Here is a 19,245-nt window from a genome sequence, read left to right as displayed (position 1 = left end):
TTGTCTGCAGGTAGGCTGGGCTGGGACAAGTAGCATGGTTAAGAGCTTGAGATTCCATAGCAAGTACACCTGTTTAACTACGCTGGAAACACTGGCGAACTGTGTGACCTTGAACAGGTTTCTTTTTTTTTTTAATTTATTTTTTTAAATTTTTTTTAATTTCTTTTTTGTTTGAACATGAAATGCTTTTTAATAGCATGTTTTACAAGGGGAGGGGGTAAGAGGGGCCAGGTGGTGGAAAAGTACAAAATCTTCTTGGCCTGTGCCTTGAAACATGTCATGGTCTATACGGTACACTGCCTTGAATTATGATCTACCTGCTGTTCTTCAGAAGATATGGTACACTGCTTGAGTTATGGTCTCCCTGCTATTCTTTTTTTTTTTTATGTTTTTTCTTTCTTTTTTTTTTTTATTGGATGATTTATTTACATTTCCTATGTTGTCCCCTTACCCCATCCCCCACCACCCCCTCGGAACCCCCAATCCCCTCGCCCCTCCTCCTTCTTCTCTGTGGATGTAACCTCTATCTACACCCCCCCACTCCCACCTCCCCACCCTCAAAATTCCCACCCCCTGGGGCATCCAGCCTTCATGAGGTCAAGGTTCTCTTCTTCCACCTATGCCCAGCAGGGCCCTCCACTTTTACATATTCAGCTGAAGCCCTGGATCCCCCCCTAAGTGCTCCCAGGCTGGTGGTTTAGACCCTGGGAGCTGTGGTTGGTTGGTATTGTTGCTCTCCTCATGGTGCCACAAACCCTTTCAGCTCCTTCAGTCTTCACTCTAACTCCTCTATTGAGAACCCCATGATCAGTTCAATGGCTAGTTGTGAGCATCTGCCTCTGAATATGTCTGACTCTTGAAGGCCTCTGAGGAGATATACATATCAGGCTCTTATCAGCATGCACTTCCTGTCTTCCACATCAGCATCTACCTTTGGTGATTGCACATGGGATAGATACTCAGGTGGGGTGGTCTTGAGACGGCCCCTCCTTCAGTTTCTGTCCCTCACTTTGTCTCCATATTTGCTCCCTTGAGTATTTTGTTGCTCCTTCTAAGAAGGACCGAATCACCCTCACTTGGTCTTCCTTCTTTATGGGCTTCATGTGGCCTGTGAGTTGCATCTTGGGCATTTCAAGTTGAACAGGTTTCTTAACTCCTTTCAATTTGTGCCTACTGCATCCACAAATTTGCCTGCCTCATGGAGTTGTGTGGAGTAGGTAGAGAGTGTATATGAATCAGGCAACACTGCCATATGACTGCATGTAGAAAGATACAGAAGAAAGTGGGGGACAGAGGCAATTTTAAAGAAAAAATTGCTCAATAGGGAAAAGTGGATTGTTGGGAATTGGACAAGGTGCATTCGCTCTTGAAGGGATTATGGTGAATAGGTTACCACTTTGATCTCTGTCTTTGTGCAAAGTTGATGAATTCATGATGTGATGATGTTCTAATGGATGGGTCACACTCAGTTCTGCTTGTTTTGAGATTGAGGTAACAGCTTTTGCCTGTTTAACAAGTCCCCAGTCGCTGCATAAATCAACCAGCACGATTGTTTAATACTCCCCTTGGCTGTGTAGATGTGATTTAATATAATACAGCACCTTCTAATAAAACAAAACAACCTTAGGTTTTCCCGTTGGGCATCATGAAGTTTGCATCCTATAGATCAAGACCAGTTGGTTACATAGCAGGCATTTCCTGAAGATTCTGGGGAACAGAAATTGTTCTTTTTGTAAGATGTATTTTTTCATTGCTGTATTCTTATTACCTCCATGTTCTGGAATGAGAATAATTAAAATCTTCTGATGACGTTGTTTATCATGAGTCTTTTGAAGGAAATGGTTAGGAGGCCTGTGTAGAGGAAAAGCCAGTTGTAGGTCTTCAGTGTGCTGAGGAACATGTCTGGAGAAACACAGTGAAGAAAGCCCAGTGAAAGGAATGGAACTTAGCTGAAGTATTAGCAGGTCTTTCTAATGAAGAGTTATGTCCTATTGTATAGACAGCAACCAATCAGATATTTGGAAGGCTGGATCAGAGTCCTACAACTCTATGAGCATCTAACTCACTCTGAGAAAGTAACTTTCTCTGTCTGGACATCAATTTTCTCCTAGAAAATGGGTCATCTTATGCTTTCCAGGCATGGTTGATAGATCTGAAATTATTATTTATTCCTCCATTTCCCCAAAAAAGTATTGAAAGCAATATCCTCTCATTAACCCGAGGAAACCTAGCATGAATGTTTGGAACATTTTAAAAGATTCCTGTAATATTCTAGATCGTATTTTTAGCATGTCCATTCTTCAGAGGGATGAACTTTGTATTTTGCTTTTAACAAACAAAACGTTCTAAATTCTTTTATCCATCTTCAATTCATTAAGGCAGTATCCTTGGTGACTTGTTTTAGTCTCTCAACTAGACATCAGAATCTCCTCACAAATATTCCTTTTGACTTCTTTGCTTCTAATAGCATATTTTCCTCTTTCTAATCTCATTATACCCTTGTTCTGCCCTGGCCTCACTGCTCCCTGGCTCTGAAGACAGCATCCTCTTGGGTTTCTCAGATCCAAATCTGAATGTCTCCCCAGCTGTTTCCCAGGATTACTAGAGGATTACTACAGCAATACTTGCTGAAGCACAGTACTGACTCCATCATTTAACTGTTACCCAGTCTCAATGATGCCTCAGGGCCTTTGGTGACCAATCACTGCCTTCATTTCTTGGCTCATTTTCTGTTATTCCCATCACATACTTGCAAGCGTGGAGGGATCTTGCTAAAGTTTTATTGTTGAACTTGTACTCTTAGGTTCCCAGGAATGGTCCCCTCCTTTCACCTTCTCTATCTGTGTACCTTTCAAGTTTGGTGAAAATATTAACCTCTACCTGTATAGCCTTCTTTCCTGGTTGCAAATGAGCTCAGCCTTCATGGTCCTCCTGGGGCACTGTACTGTTTTCATGACCTTTTACCATATTTGGTCCTGACTGTATCTAATCTTTCTCATATTTGATGGTACTTTTTGAGAACAATTAAACAGTGCATAGGATGTGGTAGAAATTGCCAATTGGTAGTTTAGAGGCAGGAGTGAGTTCTAAACCCTGCAGCTGGTGGACTGCCCTGATTTGGTAAATCACTGTTCTGCAGTGCTCTTATTTGGAAACTGAAGCCTGGATCTGAATCAGCATCAGCATTCTGTAGTTCTTTGAAAAAAAAAAAAACCAACCACAGGTTGGCTACAAACATTCACTTAGACTGTTCTATTTTGGCCTGTCTATTTTTTGATGCAAAATGTTATTTATTTTATGAAATATTGATACCAGTAGAGTACTTTTACAGTTGGTAGAATGAAAAATTGGGACATGAATGTTATTCACTCAAATGTTGGAGGAGGGACTAGATCAGCTTATAAAATTCTAAAGTCTAGAAATCATGAGTTAGGATGAAGGATGCTTCCATAATTTTAAAAATATTTACATCTGATTGGTGGCATGGCTTTGGAAATGTGTTTTGCCAGTGACTACTCTGAGAGCCCTGAGAGCATTAGCTATCATGACCATTGGTTTCTTTATACATCCATGACCCTGCTTCTTTCATGATGAGGTGGGAATTAAGCATTCTTATGTTCATGCAGTATTTATGTATTCTTCCACCTTTCCCTTCCTTCCTCATACTTGTCTTTCCAATCTGTAGACTCTCAGAGTTCCTAACACACTGAAGTAATTATTGCTAATATTTGCTCTCAGAATGCCAACTTGGCAGGTCTGTGAGAGAGAAATTACACCATGCCCAGAATCTCATCACAGAGAGTACGGTAGTAGATTGGGAATGAAGGTAACTGAATACTCTATCCATTTCTTAGAAGATGCTGATACCAGCACATACCCCTGGAATTATCAGGAAGTTTCCATTGTCTTTGCTTTCTCTGAGGGGAAAGGCTGATGAACCTCAATTTTCTTTCCCAAGCAGAGAACTAGATTCCAAAAAGACACAGCCATGCTCTCCCCATGTAACAGCTTTATTCTTGGAGAGATTTGGCTACACGGAGCAATAAGGATGCCTGAACACACTGCCAGCTTTGTGGAAGCAAATCCAACAGGACTCTGAGCCACTTCCTATATCCTACACTGCCCAGCCAGTTTTTCTTTAATTTGCAATCAGACTTTTTTTTGAACACATTAGTTCAAATAGTTTTTTGGGTTTTTTCTCATTCTTTTTTAAAAAGACAAATTATTTTTATTTTTTGTACATTGGTGATTTGACTGTAGGTACATCTGTGTGAGGCTGTCAGATCCCCTGGAACAGGGATTACAGACATTTATGAGCTGCCATGTGGGTGCTGGGAAATGAACCCAGGTCTTCTGGAAGAGTAGCCAGTGCTCTTAACCACTGAGCTATCTCTCCAACCCTTTTTTTCAATTGTTGATTAAAAATTTTCTAATCTGTATGATTAAAATATAAATAAGAACAGCCAAGCACTGTAAAAAGGGGGGTCATATAACCTGGATTCTATCTGATCATACCCATCTTCAGCACTCATTTTCTTCAAAGCCTGTGCTACTCATGTCTATACTATGGATTGTGAGGTAGATTGAAATTAACCACAAACAAAACAAAAATGCAAAGGGAATGATCAAAATTTAACAGTTGCAAGCCCATAAACATTCCATTTTGTTCCTGTCTTCAATACCTCTGACTGAACAGTATGAAGGCTAGAAAAATAAAGTCAGCAAAGAATACTGCTTTGATGGCCTTCACATTTTCCATGTCTTCTCTTTATTCTGGGGCAGTGTTTGAACATGATTGCTCTTGAACAACTTCAAGGGCACAAGAAGTTGGTAATTGACCCTATCTTAGCTGGAAAGACACTCATAATCTTTGCGATACAGAAATGAGTGCAAGCAGATATGAGGGTTGAGAGAGGGCTTGGTGAAGAATTGCCCAACCTTGTCTTTGCTTTGGGTTGGGTGATCTTGGTTCCCACATAAACATTTATTCATTCATTCTTCGTTTAACAAAAACCCATTGCGTAACATTCTAAGCTCTACTTGATAAAACTACTTTAAATTGGTGTGAAACCTACTTGTTACACAGAGGAAGAGATGGTAAATATGGAAATAAGAAACATAGTTGCATTAAGAGGAAAGGTGGGTTAAAAGCTTAAGAGAGACCAACAAGATGCGGGAGAGTTCTTTAAGTTGAAGAGACCATCAGATGCGGGAGAGTTGTCTTCTGTGCACATACTGTTAGACTGATATTTAGTGTGAAGTCAGCTCTGTGAGGGCATCTCAAAGGAAGGGTTTGAAACACAGAAGCATGGTCTGCAGTTCAGTTTGCCTAGAGCCTGTGGACAGGGGTGGAGGAATGTGCTAACATTGGAGCATGAGCTGGGGCCAAAGCCTGTTGGCCCTACAAGGCTGATCAAGGAGGGTGGATTGGATTCTATTCAGGGGTAGTCATTGAAAAAACCAGCATGCTGTATGAATGTATAAATGCAGATCATTGGAGTGGCTTAGACTGGATAGTAGAAGAAAGGAGGTCAGTTCTAAGACCATAGAGTAGTTTAGTCAAGAACCTGACCTGTGGCAAGGAGGTGAGAAAACATGTTTGAGTCTCACTGGTAAAACAGTATGACCTAGAGTTGGAATCCACTCAAATGTTCTCTTATTCCCCTGTCCACATTTTATACATATATATAATTTAATATAAATATGTATACACTAATATATATAAATTTTGTGTAGCTGGTTTTCCTAAAAGGCCTTGACTTGTAATGGAGTAGGGCAGGGGAATAGATACCTTTGCATTTCTATTTTGACTTTATATCTCTTAGCATAACTTGATTTGATTTGGGTACACAGGTAGGTTTTCTCTTCCCCCACCGGACTTCGGGTGTCTGGTTGTATGGTGCATACACGGGGTGAAAATGGAAGATTTATGTGTCCTCATTGCTGCTTGTGAGTTCTTATCTGTTCTCTGGGCTCATTGTGGTGCTGTGAAGCATCTGTTGGGTTTGTTGTTGGGCCCCTGGTGTGATACACAATGAGGAAGATGCTGAAGTGAGGCTTTGTTTTCTCGCCCCTTGGGTCTTCTTGTTGGCCCAGCATTCCTCTAGGTCTCATTCAAGTCTTCATTTATCTCCTGACAAGTCTGTAACATGTCTGTGTCATTGTTAGCCACCCCCTATACATACAACATAATACATGCACTATACATACATACATACATACATACATACATACATACATACATACATACATAGTCTCCTGACAATACCCTATGATTCAATTTGAATGGAAAGACCTAGGCATGGGAAATCTCTTTGCTTACTCTTTGTCTCCAATGGGAAAGAGAAAGATGATTCTTAACTTCTACTTGATGAACATTCATCTCCTACTCATCGTTGTCCTCCAGAGGACAGCAAGCCTTATGGCCCACATTAAAAATTAAGTTGTACAAGTTCTTCAAGGACTGCCTTTCCTACTATCTCATCTCTAAGGCGAAGACTCAGGGTCTTTCAACTTGCTGATTCTTCTGAGTTTTTAGGCTAAGTTGCTTTTGTTGTGGAGCTAATTATGATTTGTTTTATGCTGTTACCACTGTGCATGTCTGGCTTTTGTTCTTCTAGATTATAAACTTCTTGAGAGCAAAGAGGTGACACAGTCACATGCTGAGTGCCCACCAAGCCTGTCACCTGTGTCACCTGTCACCTTTAGCACACACACAAAAAAAATACTTGATAAATAATGATTGTCATAGCCACACTTTTCATAAATCTCTCTAAGCCTCCCATTAAAATGGTCGGAATGTACAGGAGTGCTATTTTACCAACATCTTTGGCCCCTGTCTATTAAATTTCCATACAAATCCCGTGGCCTGGGCTGTGGGAATCACATTCTCAGCTATTTCTCTCAGGCCATGAACTAGAATGTTATATTTACAGGGGTCTGTGGAGGCACCCCAAACACAGCAGTGCAACTGTATATCAGAAACCACTATCAAAATGAGTTGGACAGGATAAGCCAACTTGAAAGAGAAAATAAAATATTATAACCCCAACTTGAAAAGAAAATATGGTGTGTGGTTTATTGCTGTGGGTTATGGGGGGAAGAAAGAACCGATTTTAAGTCAAACACAGAAAAGCAGTGACACTCTTTAAATTCAATACAGTATTCACATGGCAGACACTGAACTTCAGAAAGCCAAACCTTTAGGCTCCTGCTCTGGTCTATAAAATAGATGTAAAATTGCCTTTGCTACATTATTAGTGCACCATTCTAGAGGCAAGGAATGTTTAGGGAGCAAAATAGCCTTGAAGCTAGTATGGAGCTTTCAAGTTAGAGTCTGTTTGTGGGAATCTCACATTGCATTTTAAAGACATTTTAAAGGCTCTGGCTTTGGAAAATTTCATTCTGACGAGGTGAGAAGGAAGAAAGACTAGGAAATGTCTGCTGAGGCACCAACTTTCATTGTCTTAGTGAGAATAGGTTTTGCTGTTAGCAGCAATCTGAGTCTTCCCTTAAAAATGAGATTTCCATATTTCTAGAATTGGTTTATACAGAGTGCCTTTCGTTTGTCTGAGCCCCCAGTCTTTAAGTTGTATAATAGCAAATTTTGAAGATGTGCCTTTTGCTGGAGGGGACTTGAGGACTCTTGAATAAATCACTCACTTCTCTCTCTTTTTTTAAAAAATCAATGCTGTTGCAGAGTATGCAAGCATTTTCTGGGAACCAGGAGCCAAGGCCCCACCAACGAGAGATGGGAAAATTAATTTCACAAAACATTTTCATATTATCCTGAAATTTCAAAATTTCAAGTGATCTTGAAAACTCTGAGGGATCAGTAGAAAGGCTCCATGCCTTCACCTTAGAGATTATAGGAGAGCCAGACCTTGAAGGATGTGTATAATTAAATTTTTAAAACGTCATCTGGAAGCCTGAGGGTCTGTGGCTTCAGTGGAGCAAGTCATTTACATCTAGTTCAGACACAAAGGTATCAAAATGTCTCCCGTGACCAAGGCTGGAAGCAGAAACACTAGGGCTCATACGGAACATGCTGTTTAGACATTCTCTAGTCTAGAAGCGTGAGGAAGAGATATTCAACGGTGCTATGATTTACTGGGACTAACATAGGATGCAATGGTGGGGTCTGAGGTATTAAGAGGAGGTTAAAAATGAACAGCCTCTGAGGACCTGAACAAGAGGAATATGTATGCTCTGGCTTTATTCACCCTGCTAAGCTGCCTTTTTGCTCCTTCTGATTTGCTAAGGAGTCTTGGAGACTGAATGCATTTCCTGTGGCCCCATTCAGTTTTATTTGAGGAACCTCACCACTTCTGGTCAAAACAGAGCAGCTTTTTGCATCATTTTCACAAACATTTCAGGTCATTAAATGAGCAATTTCTGGTGGCAGGAAAGGCACATATTATGTTGAATGGGAAATGGAGACAATTATTTGACTCCCATGGCCTGAAGCTGATTGTCTGTTGGTAGTTTCCTGGATTGAACCGATGCATGTAACCATCTCTCTATCACTCATTCACTTACACGGTGTGTATTCAACAAGTATTCCTGAAGTGCCTCCTGTGTGTCACCAACAATGGAACATGCCACCATTCATTTTTCTTTTTCTGTGTTTGTCTATACACGAAGTTTGTCACTAGTTTGGAACAAGGGCAGGGAGTAGAAATGAGATCACAGTCACACACAGGGCAAACCTTGGATGTCAGAAAGAAGCGAGTTACACATCTGGGTGCCAGGCCTGAGCCTTATGTCAAGCTGAAATTTAAATCTCTAACTAAAAGGAAATGGAATAAAAACAACAGCTGTTATTAATAGAGTGAGTTTTTGTTAATTTCTAGGAGTAACACGAAAGGAAATCAGCTAATATGAAAACAATTGATATTTATTTGTTTATTTCCAGATCACCAGATTAAAAATTGACAGAAACCCTTTTGCTAAAGGATTCAGAGATTCTGGCAGAAACAGGTAAGAATACTGGAATAAGAAATGTACTGACTTCTTGATGAAATTCCTTTCCCCAGATCTCATTGGTGGCTCTTGGGCTCCCGATTCCCAAAGAATGCTTGTAACTCTGCAACTCCACTGAGTCAGAAATGGATGGCTTATCCAAGAATTCCCAAGTCCCCCCTCCCTGCCACCAAAAAAGGCTCATCTTCCAAAATTTTTGTCACACAACTTAAAATACCATAACCAAGCTTTCCTGCTGTTCTGCCCCCTACATTACGCTCTGTGATTCAGTCCTTGTAAAGCACAGGCCATATGGTCGTTTACTGTTGTCAGTGGATCGGTGTATCTTGCTGGTATCTGAAGGTGGCTGTGTGGGCTACAGTGGTGTCTTACATGCTTTACATTTCTGAAAAATAGAAGATTTTAGAAAATTATTACCTTTATGAGCTGAATTTATAAAAACAAGTGTAATAATTTTACTCCTGGGAAGTAGTCCTCCAAGATATATAAAGTCCACTTCTGACTTTATAAAGGGGGGGGGGTGTTCCTAGAATACCACCTTTCTCATCTCATTTTTTTTAAAAATAAATTTTTTAGTGTTTGAGATTATAATTATATCATTTCTTCCATTCTTTTCTACCCTCCAAACCATCCTATGTATTCTGTCCTTGCTCTCTTTAAAATTCATGTCTTTCTTTCCTTAATTGTTGTTGTATGTGTGTGTGTGTGTGTGTGTGGTGTGTTTGTATTCTTACTTATACAGATACAGCCTGCTCAGTTTGTACAATGGTACTAGTATGGATGTTTTTATAGCTGACTATTTGGTATTAGATAACCAACTGGTATGCTCTTCTCTAGGGGTAGAGACTAGTTCTCCTTCTCTCAGCATTCCTTAGTGGCCTGTATTTCTTGATTGAGGGTTGTGAACTTTTCTCTTTCCACATGAGGTTGCTTATTTATGTTGTCTTTGTTCAGGTCATGTTTAGACAGCCATGTTGGTGAGACTTTCTGTGTGTAGCTTCTTTGATATCTCTAGGAGACACACTCTTACAGCAGCCTTTCTGTTTTTCTGGCTCTTAGAATCTCCCCCCCCCCTTTCAAACTGATCTCTGAGCCTGGGGTGTGGGAGTTGGGTTGTTAGATGTATCAGCTGGACTTTGCTTCACAACTCTATCTTTTGGCTGGTTGTGCTTTTCTGCAATAGTCTCCATCTGTTAGAGCAAAGAGAAGTTTCAGTGATGAGAGGGGAATACAACCTTTCTTCATTACCTGCACCTTTGGTTCCAGGAGTTGCCAGATGGGTACAGGATTATTTTCTACCATCATCAAATGTCTTCCAGGTTATACTGATTTTCTGGCTGATAACACTTTCTTCTAAATGATTTCCTACATAAAATTCAAATCTATGGCAAGTTGGAAGCCAGGCAAGCCCATGATTTCCAATTAGGCAATCTCATCAGATACAGGCAACAGAGACTGAGTGAGTGTGATGGGTGCATCTGGCATAGCATAGGTGTTGCAACGTGCTTGACTTTCAGCAGACATCAGACTTCTTTCATAATCTGCAAGGACTACTTTACATCTGGACAACAGATTGTTAGGAATTATCTTTGGTATTCTCCCTACAGCAGTTTTTGGATAAATCAACAATTTATATTTAGAATTACTCCATGAAATATGTGATACATTATCTAATCAAGCACCAAAGACCAGGGTTTCAGCATGAGCAGACCCCATGCGTGATGGCATCTACCTTACAGTTAAGGTGTGCAGTGGGCCTATGTCTAGATTTGAGGAAGGGCATTCTATGATGTCTACACAATGACTAAATTGCCTAATGACATTCCCCAGATACGCCATGTATGGCAAGGGTATTCAAAGCCTGTAGCTTGGAGTTCATGGATGGCCTTCAGGGTCTTATGAGCTCCTAGTATGTAAGTGTAACTACGTACACGAGCAGCTGTACATTATTTTTTCTGATAAGCATGTAGTGTTCTGTATATTTTTGAAAGATACACCTCCTAAGGTAAGAATTTCTGCTCTATACCTAAATATCTGTCTCCAGGTCTAAATGTGGGCATATTATTTATTCAGCTATTCGTTTCTTTTCTTGGGTGTGTGTGTTAGACTCTCTAGTAGTATTTAGTATTTGTTTATTTTCTTATGGATGCTTAATGCATCGCTTTTCTCCCCCCCCACTACCCCCTTGAGTTTGTGTTCCATTGGAACCCATGTAATCTGTAGTATTTGTTCAAATACCTATTCTAAAGTTGATTTTAATTCCTCAGCTAGACCTTCCTGTTGATTAGCATCCTACTCTTGGAAGTTATAGTAGAAGGTATACACTCCGGGAAGTTACCATCTAGAATGCTCTTGTCCATGTTGCATCGATACCAAGAAAAAGTACATAAATGTTTGATAAAAGAAATCAACCAGGAGGTCAAGTGTGAATGGAAACTGGTTCTATAGGATGGCTGAAGTTAGATGACATAATGCTAAGAATTGGGTAGAAGGGAGGGGTTTCCAGAAAGCAGGTATAAAGACAGACATGTGTTCGCTGTGTTTGCATATTTGGGAGTCTCTATGGCTACAGTGAGGCCCTTTTCATAATTGTGCCTCAGTAGCATGGGATGGGAGATGCCCAGGTATGACAAAATAGCTTGTGCTGACCAACATTAAACCTGTGCTGCAGGAACTGAAGCTCACTGCCTTCCGCCTTGAGACTAGAAGTGCTGAATGTTGAAGGATTGGCTACTGAGCAGGATGTTTTGAGGACATCTTAGCTGAACACTGAAAGGAGGTCCTCCTGGAGGCTAGAGAATGTCTTGCTGCTCAGAGACAATGGTGGTTTTCCTGTCCTACTTGGTCAGTTACTCTTCTCTGTAAGATTCCTTGAAAACAGATCTATGAGTAAATCAAGGACAGACTGCTGGCACGATTGTGCAGGGTGCCAAGCTTTGAAGTCAGGCTTAGCCTATTTCAATGCTTAACTTATTTCTTATATTATGAGAATTCTTTGCTATGCCATATCAAATCCTGCAAGCCACATTAAAAAGAAAAGAATAAAATTCTGTCATTTGTGCATTAATGGGACCAAAGGACAGTAATTGAAATAACTCACCACAAAAAGCCATGTAGCATATTCTGTATCCAGAAGTTAAAATGGTTTGTTTCTGTAGATATGAGAAACAGAGTGATTAGTCCCAAAAGTTAGAGGAAGCGAGTAAAAAGGGACAGAAGAAAGAACGGGAAAAACCAGAACAGAGTGACACAGGAAGGCAAGTTCTGACATGTGGCAGCATTTGAGGATAACTGAAGTTCAAAATTATCATGCATTTTATAAAGATCTAGAAGAGTTCAAAGCTTCCTGATTCAATGAAATGAGATGTTTAAGGAGAAGAAAAATATTGCCCTGATTTGACCATTACATATCGTGCACACATGCTAAGTTATCATTCTGCAACACTAGATAGCTATATAAGCTATATACTGTGTCAATTAAAATGAAACCCCAAAAAGGTTAATTGAAGGGTTATTAGTAACTGTTTCAGCTATCTGCAAATGAACACTTATCATTTTGGGAGTTCATCCTCCAGTTTTCAAACTTGCATCTTACAAAGGTTTTTAGGCATGAAAGAGTTAAGTAGGTTTGCCACCATCCCAGAGCTAAGCTGGAATGCTGGTGAACACCCACATCTGCCCAGCTTCAGAGATGTACAGCCCATGCACTGTGCTAGCATCCTGTCCTTGACTGGCTTACTGTCAACAGATCCTGAGAGTAAAATTCTTCCTCGACATACATTGTCTAAATGCTGATACTGCCTCAAATAAAGTCACCTGTGAGCTCGTACCTGTGTTTGCAGACTACTGTCAACAGTAGTCTTCCCATCCACTTCATATTGCCTATAAACAAGGATCCCCCAGATGAGGACAGAAAACCAAGCTGAACCTTTCTGGCAGCTAAAGCTGGGAAGCACTCTCAGTGTCTTACAATGGGGGCAAGAGTGTATGGCTTCTTGCCCCAGCACTCCTGGAAACTAAGTAACAATGGACTTGTTAAGGCAAGTATAAAGGTTTTGAATGATTTTCCTCTTTAAAAGGAAAAAAAATTTTTCCTCTTTAAAAGGAAAAAAAAGTTAAAAAAGAATCACCCAATTATCATTAGCTGCTCAGTGATTTAATTCTCACTAGCTAACTACAGAGTCTGATGTGGGAAAGGACTTTTGGTGCTATCATGTGTATGGTAAAGATGGATGGGCGAGTGTATGGAGAATGATTTGCACATCTTCGACCTGGTGGTTCTGAGCTAGCATCAGGACCAGTGAGTGTATCACCTTCTGTCCAGTCTCTCCTCTGTGACTTTTCTCATGAGAACACAGCTCTTCCCAACTCCTGTTCTTCCACATGCATTTTAGACATCAAATGACTCATGCGGAGGAGTACGGCTTGATGAATTGCATATAAATGTTACTAAAACATACGGATTACATTTCCTTTAAAAACACATGGGCTTAAAAATTAGAGGGGAAAGTGCTTGGCCAATGTTTTTTGGTTTCGCAGAACACAAAACATTTGTGGAATACTTTGGAGTTACAGAGGTTGCCAAACCTCAAACCAAAACACGTTCAGGTTTGTCGATCTCAATCCATCCTAGCACAGTCCAGAGGCTGGAGAAGGGAGGAGAGGAAAGATGGGAAGGATGCAACCACCGACTGTATGCTCCATTTGTACATTGGGCACTGTTCCTGGGCCTGCGAGCCTCACACACTGAGTCCCATCAGAGTGTGACCCAGATGATAGGTTTCCTCTGAAATATATATAGCATAGTACAGAGCAAGGGCTGAGCTCTAGATGCCATTCTTAGCTTTATATATATACAGATACAGATACACACACATATATATATTCTTAGCTTATATATATAAGAATGTATATATTCTTAGCTTTATTTATAAATATATATATAAAGAACTCTCTAGAAAGAAGGGCTCCTGGCTCATAAAATTACCCTTTTGTCCTTTTCTTCTGCTTCTTATGAGATCCAGTGGCTGATCTAATGGCTGGGTCTGGAAGGACGATCCACCAGGATCTACTTGCATCCAGAGCATAAATTTCAGTCTTCCTGTTGGGTGGTAAGCCTAGCAGAGGAGGCCTGTAGGGTTGGGAGTCAGCTTTTTTCAGGGGAGTTCTGACCCTCTTATTTAGCCCCACACTTATGCCACAATCTCCTAGACAATCTTACCAGCTATGAGATTGGTATTTTGGTCTCCATTGTATTAGGTTCCTGTGTCATTCTTTTGATTGTGTCAGCCATCCAGAACTGAAATTTTCCAAGTTTTCTCTTAGAGATCCCTTCCCTCACAGTGCCAGGCATACAGAGTCAATTCAAAACCATTCACTAGTTGCAAAACCACATTGATGAGTGGGAGATGAATTAAAAAGAAATATTTTAAAAATTAATTAAATAAAAGAATAAGAAAGGCTCATTCTATCATGTGGCAAACGAAGGAGACCAAAAACCAAGGGCTAGGTTTGGATACAAAGGAAGAGGGAAGAAAGACTGAGTTAATGGTTAGTTAGAAAAGCTAAGGGCAGTTCAGATGCAAATCTGAGCTTGCTTACTTCTGTTAGAGTTCTGATTTGCTTAGAATTGCTGCTTAGATCCATATGTCCAAGGGCCATGTGATCTGCCGCCGAGATCAGGCATGTCCCTGCTTCCTAGATTCCTGGAGAAGGATACCAACAAGTTTTCAGTGTCTGTGAGAGACAAGGAGTTCTCAGAGGCAGAGCTAAAGCAGAATGAGGTTTGGTTGAACAAGGTCACCTAGTAATGAACTGAGAAGTGAACTTATGCCTTTGAGAGTGACTACACTACTGGGAAGCGTGAAGCAAAGGCAAGAAACAGGCCATGAAGCTGAAGAGAAGGGGCTGTCTGGAAGAGTTCAGAAGTAGTCTTGGGAGATACATCTTCCCTCAAAGGCCATTGTTGCTCAGCTAGAGGGAAAGACAACGGTACAGATGCTGCCTGTAGCCGGAGGAGCCATAGGAATGGAGGAAAAGAGATCTCTGTGGGTCTCACAAGCCTCATCTGATGTGAAACCCTTGTCTCTTAGAGGTGGCTGCCAAGAGTTCACAAAAAGCATAAGTCTTACTTGGGAAATTTTTATGGAATTCCCAAATACTTCCTCAGAAACAAACACACCCATAAAAAAAGAGAGGATTAAAATTAGTATCTGCATGGGGACCGAAGGGTTCTTCTATAAAGTTTTCTCAAAAATACCACACAGTGACAACCTGCCTTCTTTCCTATGGTACCCTTGCTTCTGCCTTTGGCCTTCGATCTTTACTTCCAGTTCCACTGTATCTATGGCAACTGAAAGTTCCCATGATTTCCTCTACCTATGTCTAGCTGACATAGCATTCTAGAAGCTACAGCTTATGGTCCCATGTCAGCTCCCAGGTAGACTGACACTTCTTTAGCCATTGAAGTTGTACAGTGTTTAATATGTTCTTCTCTATGGAGTCCATCATGGGAGGCTTGAGTTTGGACACATTAATCCCAAACTCAAGAGTAGTCAGAGAGCGGTCATGTGTCATGGAGGGTGGTTTATACATGAAAGTTTTTTTTTCCTCATAAGATCTGCAGAAAGACATGAAATACAAGAGGAATTCTGGGTCGATTCAGTGTGCTGAGCCAGCAGTATGTGTTCTGTGGGTGTGTCTGGTAGAAGTTTTTGATATAGTTTGTTCCTATGTACATACTATTTCAGGAGGTAACAAGTCGTGCATCATGAGAGAGGATAAATTTGCATTTTGAAAAATGATATCCTGTGAAGTCACTACTTAACCAAAGAGAAGAAATTTTTCTTGAGTGGTGGTAGAGAAAACACGTAATGGTAAAAATGTTCTTAAAACCCACTCTCAGCCCCTGTTATCCCAAGGCCATGCCTATGGAATGAAGAACTGCTTCCCCGAGTTTCAGATGGGAGTTCTCCCCTGGTACAGGTCCACAATGCTCAGTAGAAAGTGCATGCATAGTGAGGAGTTTCCCAATTAACTAGATGGAGAGACAAAGAGAAGTCAGCTATACATTAATCCCAGGCCAATGCATCTTTGCTTAGATTTAAAATGGCTTTCCTTGGAAAGTTGGGAAGAAGGTACCAGTAGATGTACTTCATCTGACATCTGGTAATAGAGTGCTCTGTCAGATGCAACTAATTAAAATCCTGCCTGCATCTTTATCCATCTATTAGGCTAAACAGAAGAAATGGCTGTTTATAGGTTAAAAGTATAAAGCACCAGTGTCTTTGCACAACTCAATCTAATAGTTATTTCTAGCTGCTCAAATTATAGGTCTAAAAATAATAGTAATAATTATTTCATACATTAACTGAGGTCCAAGTTGTCCACATTTACCTTAGAGTCAAGGTACCCTTACAGAACTTCCCTTTATGCTGGTGGCAAATCTGAATTTTGAGCTACTGGCTTTAGAACGTGCAGATCTAGCCTGTTACAGAATCCAGAGAATGACTTCACTGTCCTCTGCAGGCACAGCTGGCCAGGCAGCAGAAATCATGCTTTCAATCTCTTCTGGCTCCCAATTGTTCATGAGTCTCAAGTAGCAAGTGTCGAGCCAATGAGTTGACCACTTGCCTTTTTTCAACCATCAATACATCCCAAGTGTCCCCCTCAAGATCAATTGCTGTGTTTTCATTTGTCCCCTCTAGGACCATTGGCTGCAGTTTCCCAGCTAACCTCATCCCACTCTTTCCTGGCAGTCTTGCATGCCTCTGTAGATTTTTGTGTACTTTCTTGTTATCCCTGGCATGGGTGACTTCTGCCATTCAGCAGGTCTATGGAAGCCATCAGTGTTGAACTTCTCAGGGACTGTTGCATTTGTCATTGAAGGTAGCTGGCCCTCTACTAGATTTTGGCATCCTTCTCCTCCTATTGGCAGTTGTATTCCTCCTACTCATCCAAGCCATGGCTGTTTGTTTAGCCAGGATTTAATGCTTTTCTCCACCTTATTATTTGTTCTCCCTCCCTTGTCATGAACCGTTTCCACCATTGTCCTCTTGGCCATATGGATTTGCCAGGGAATGTTGGCAATTGTTTTATTATCTATGGCTTCTGTCCAAGGATGATGGCATCAAACACAGTGACGTCTTTTTAATGGCTAGTATATTGGAGTCTGAAATATCTGCAAGATAATGAGGCCTATAGGGGTTTGAGGGACATGCTTTTGGTTTTCTGATGAGAAAGTGAGAAATGGAATTAGGTAACATGGAGCTCCTTCTACATTTTATCCAGAGTCAGAGGACTAATAGGGCTATGAATTCCAAGGAAGGAAGGCTGTATCTGCTAGACCAAGCTGCAACTTGAGCAGAATTTCTTTTGCTTGAATTGGAACAATGATGACCAACCTCTCATTTTACTCTCTCACTTGCCTTGATAAACTTTGTTTTCAATCAAGCTGTGTTTATTAAATAATAATTACTACAACATAAATCCAGATTTCTCTATCTTATAATTATGGAAACATTGGCATGAAGAAGTTCCTTACCTTAGCCAAATTGCCTTAATTAGAAGCCAGACTATCTTTAGAGTCTAAGCTCTTAACTAGAGCATTCATATGTCCCTTGTGTAACTTCCATTGTACCAAAGCCAGAGTATTCAGTCAAATGTACAGGAATTTGAGGCTTTAGTTAGCCTGTTTAGTATTGTTACAAATTCTATTATTCTTGAGACATTGAAAATGCTCAGGAACTGACATCACAGCTTATCCAAACTCTAAGAAGGATAGTTGAAAAGGAACACCTGGGGACCACTAGGCAATGAACAATTTTTATTCAATTTTAAACACATTTCCATCAATTCCTTATTCTCCCACACCAGTGAAGGAGGCTTATTGACACCAGCTTCTTTATTGTGTAGATATAATTGTTGTACTACATGAAGCCCTATTTTACATGATGGGTTTTTGTTTAAATTTGTAGGCTTCTGATCTGTGGTCCTTTAGAGCACTCCAACAGAAAATGTCTTAAGCAACTGGAGGTTGGAGCTGATTCCACAAAATAATGGAAGGGAGGGAAGGTGGAAGGTTTGACCTCGCCTCCAGGGAGCATGGATAGATTAAGAACTTTGAGATATGGTAATTGGATCTGGACTGGATGTCCATTGTACACACACCTTTATCATACACAGGGCTTCCGTGTTAAGTGCCCAGAGTATACCTTCACTTCCACACTGCTAAAAGTTTGTACATACTGTTGACTCTGTCACAAAAGCTACCACTTGTCCTTAGTAGAAGATTGCTTAGAGTGTCATTTAATATTGAGGTTTTATAGATGACCTTTTGTGGAATCTTTCTTTCGTTTCGTATTTATATTAACTACTTCTTGCTCAATGCCTCACCACACCTATTACATATCTCCAATGTATCATATATTTCAAAATTAATTATTTTTATATTGTTTTCATTTTTTAATTGAACAAGACACTACTTAAGGGCAATAGACCTGTGTCTTTTTGCCTTTATATCTCGTAAGTTTTTCCTTTGTCTGAATACTCCTTTTATGTTTTCAAAATTCCTGCTACCTTAGAATAGATTTAGCTGTGGATTTCCTTCTGTTGAGAGAGGACCAGTGGCCACATCAGCCTATTACATTTGCTCTCTTCAAGGTAGTCTCAGTACACAGCATAGGGAGAAGTTAAATGGGTAAAGAAGTTGGAGATAAAGAGAAAATAAATATAATAATGACGAAGAAGACAGGGACAATGTGAAAACTGCACACAGTGCTACCTAAACCAGATCACAGATATTTTAATAATTTAACAATTATTACAATTTATTTGGGGGGATTCAAAAAGAACTCTCTCTCTCTCTCTCTCTCTCTCTCTCTCTCTCTCTTTGGAAAAATGCATTTCGAAGGGTACTTCTTTCTTTTTTTATATTGGATATTTTCTTTATTTACATTTCAAATGTTATCCCCACTCCAGGTCTCCCCTCTGGAAATCCCCTAGGACGGGTATTTCTTTACAATCTGGTTACGATTCCAGATCAGTTGATCTTGAGGCATCATTAGTTTGTGAAGGAGCTGTTTGGCTAGCTCTGCCTCCTCCCTCTTCTCCTCCTTCAGCACACTTTTTTTTGACTTGGCCAAGACAAAAGAGAAGCAGCTTGGAAACCAGAGAGGAAGTTACAGCCAAAAGACCAAACAAAGAAGGTTTAGATGTGGCCTCGTGTAGACCAGTGAGCATACAAACAATGGACGATACGCCTCG

At 40.4% G+C, this 19,245-nt stretch overlaps 1 protein-coding gene across 1 annotated transcript in view; it reads left to right on the top strand.

The window, feature by feature from the left end:
- Tbx15 (T-box 15) overlaps positions 1-19,245 on the top strand; it is a 101,509-nt gene that overhangs the window by 63,947 nt on the left and 18,317 nt on the right. Inside the window, exon 6 of the mRNA XM_028753028.1 lies at positions 8,915-8,979. Coding sequence (XP_028608861.1) covers positions 8,915-8,979 — 65 coding nt within the window. The remainder of the gene's footprint in view (positions 1-8,914; positions 8,980-19,245) is intronic.

The sequence above is a fragment of the Grammomys surdaster genome, unplaced genomic scaffold (assembly GCF_004785775.1).
Source record: "Grammomys surdaster isolate TR1022 unplaced genomic scaffold, NIH_TR_1.0 125941, whole genome shotgun sequence".
Lineage (NCBI taxonomy): Eukaryota > Metazoa > Chordata > Mammalia > Rodentia > Muridae > Grammomys > Grammomys surdaster.
The sequence above is the reverse complement of the archived record's forward strand: the minus strand, read 5'-3'. Positions and strand labels throughout refer to the sequence as shown.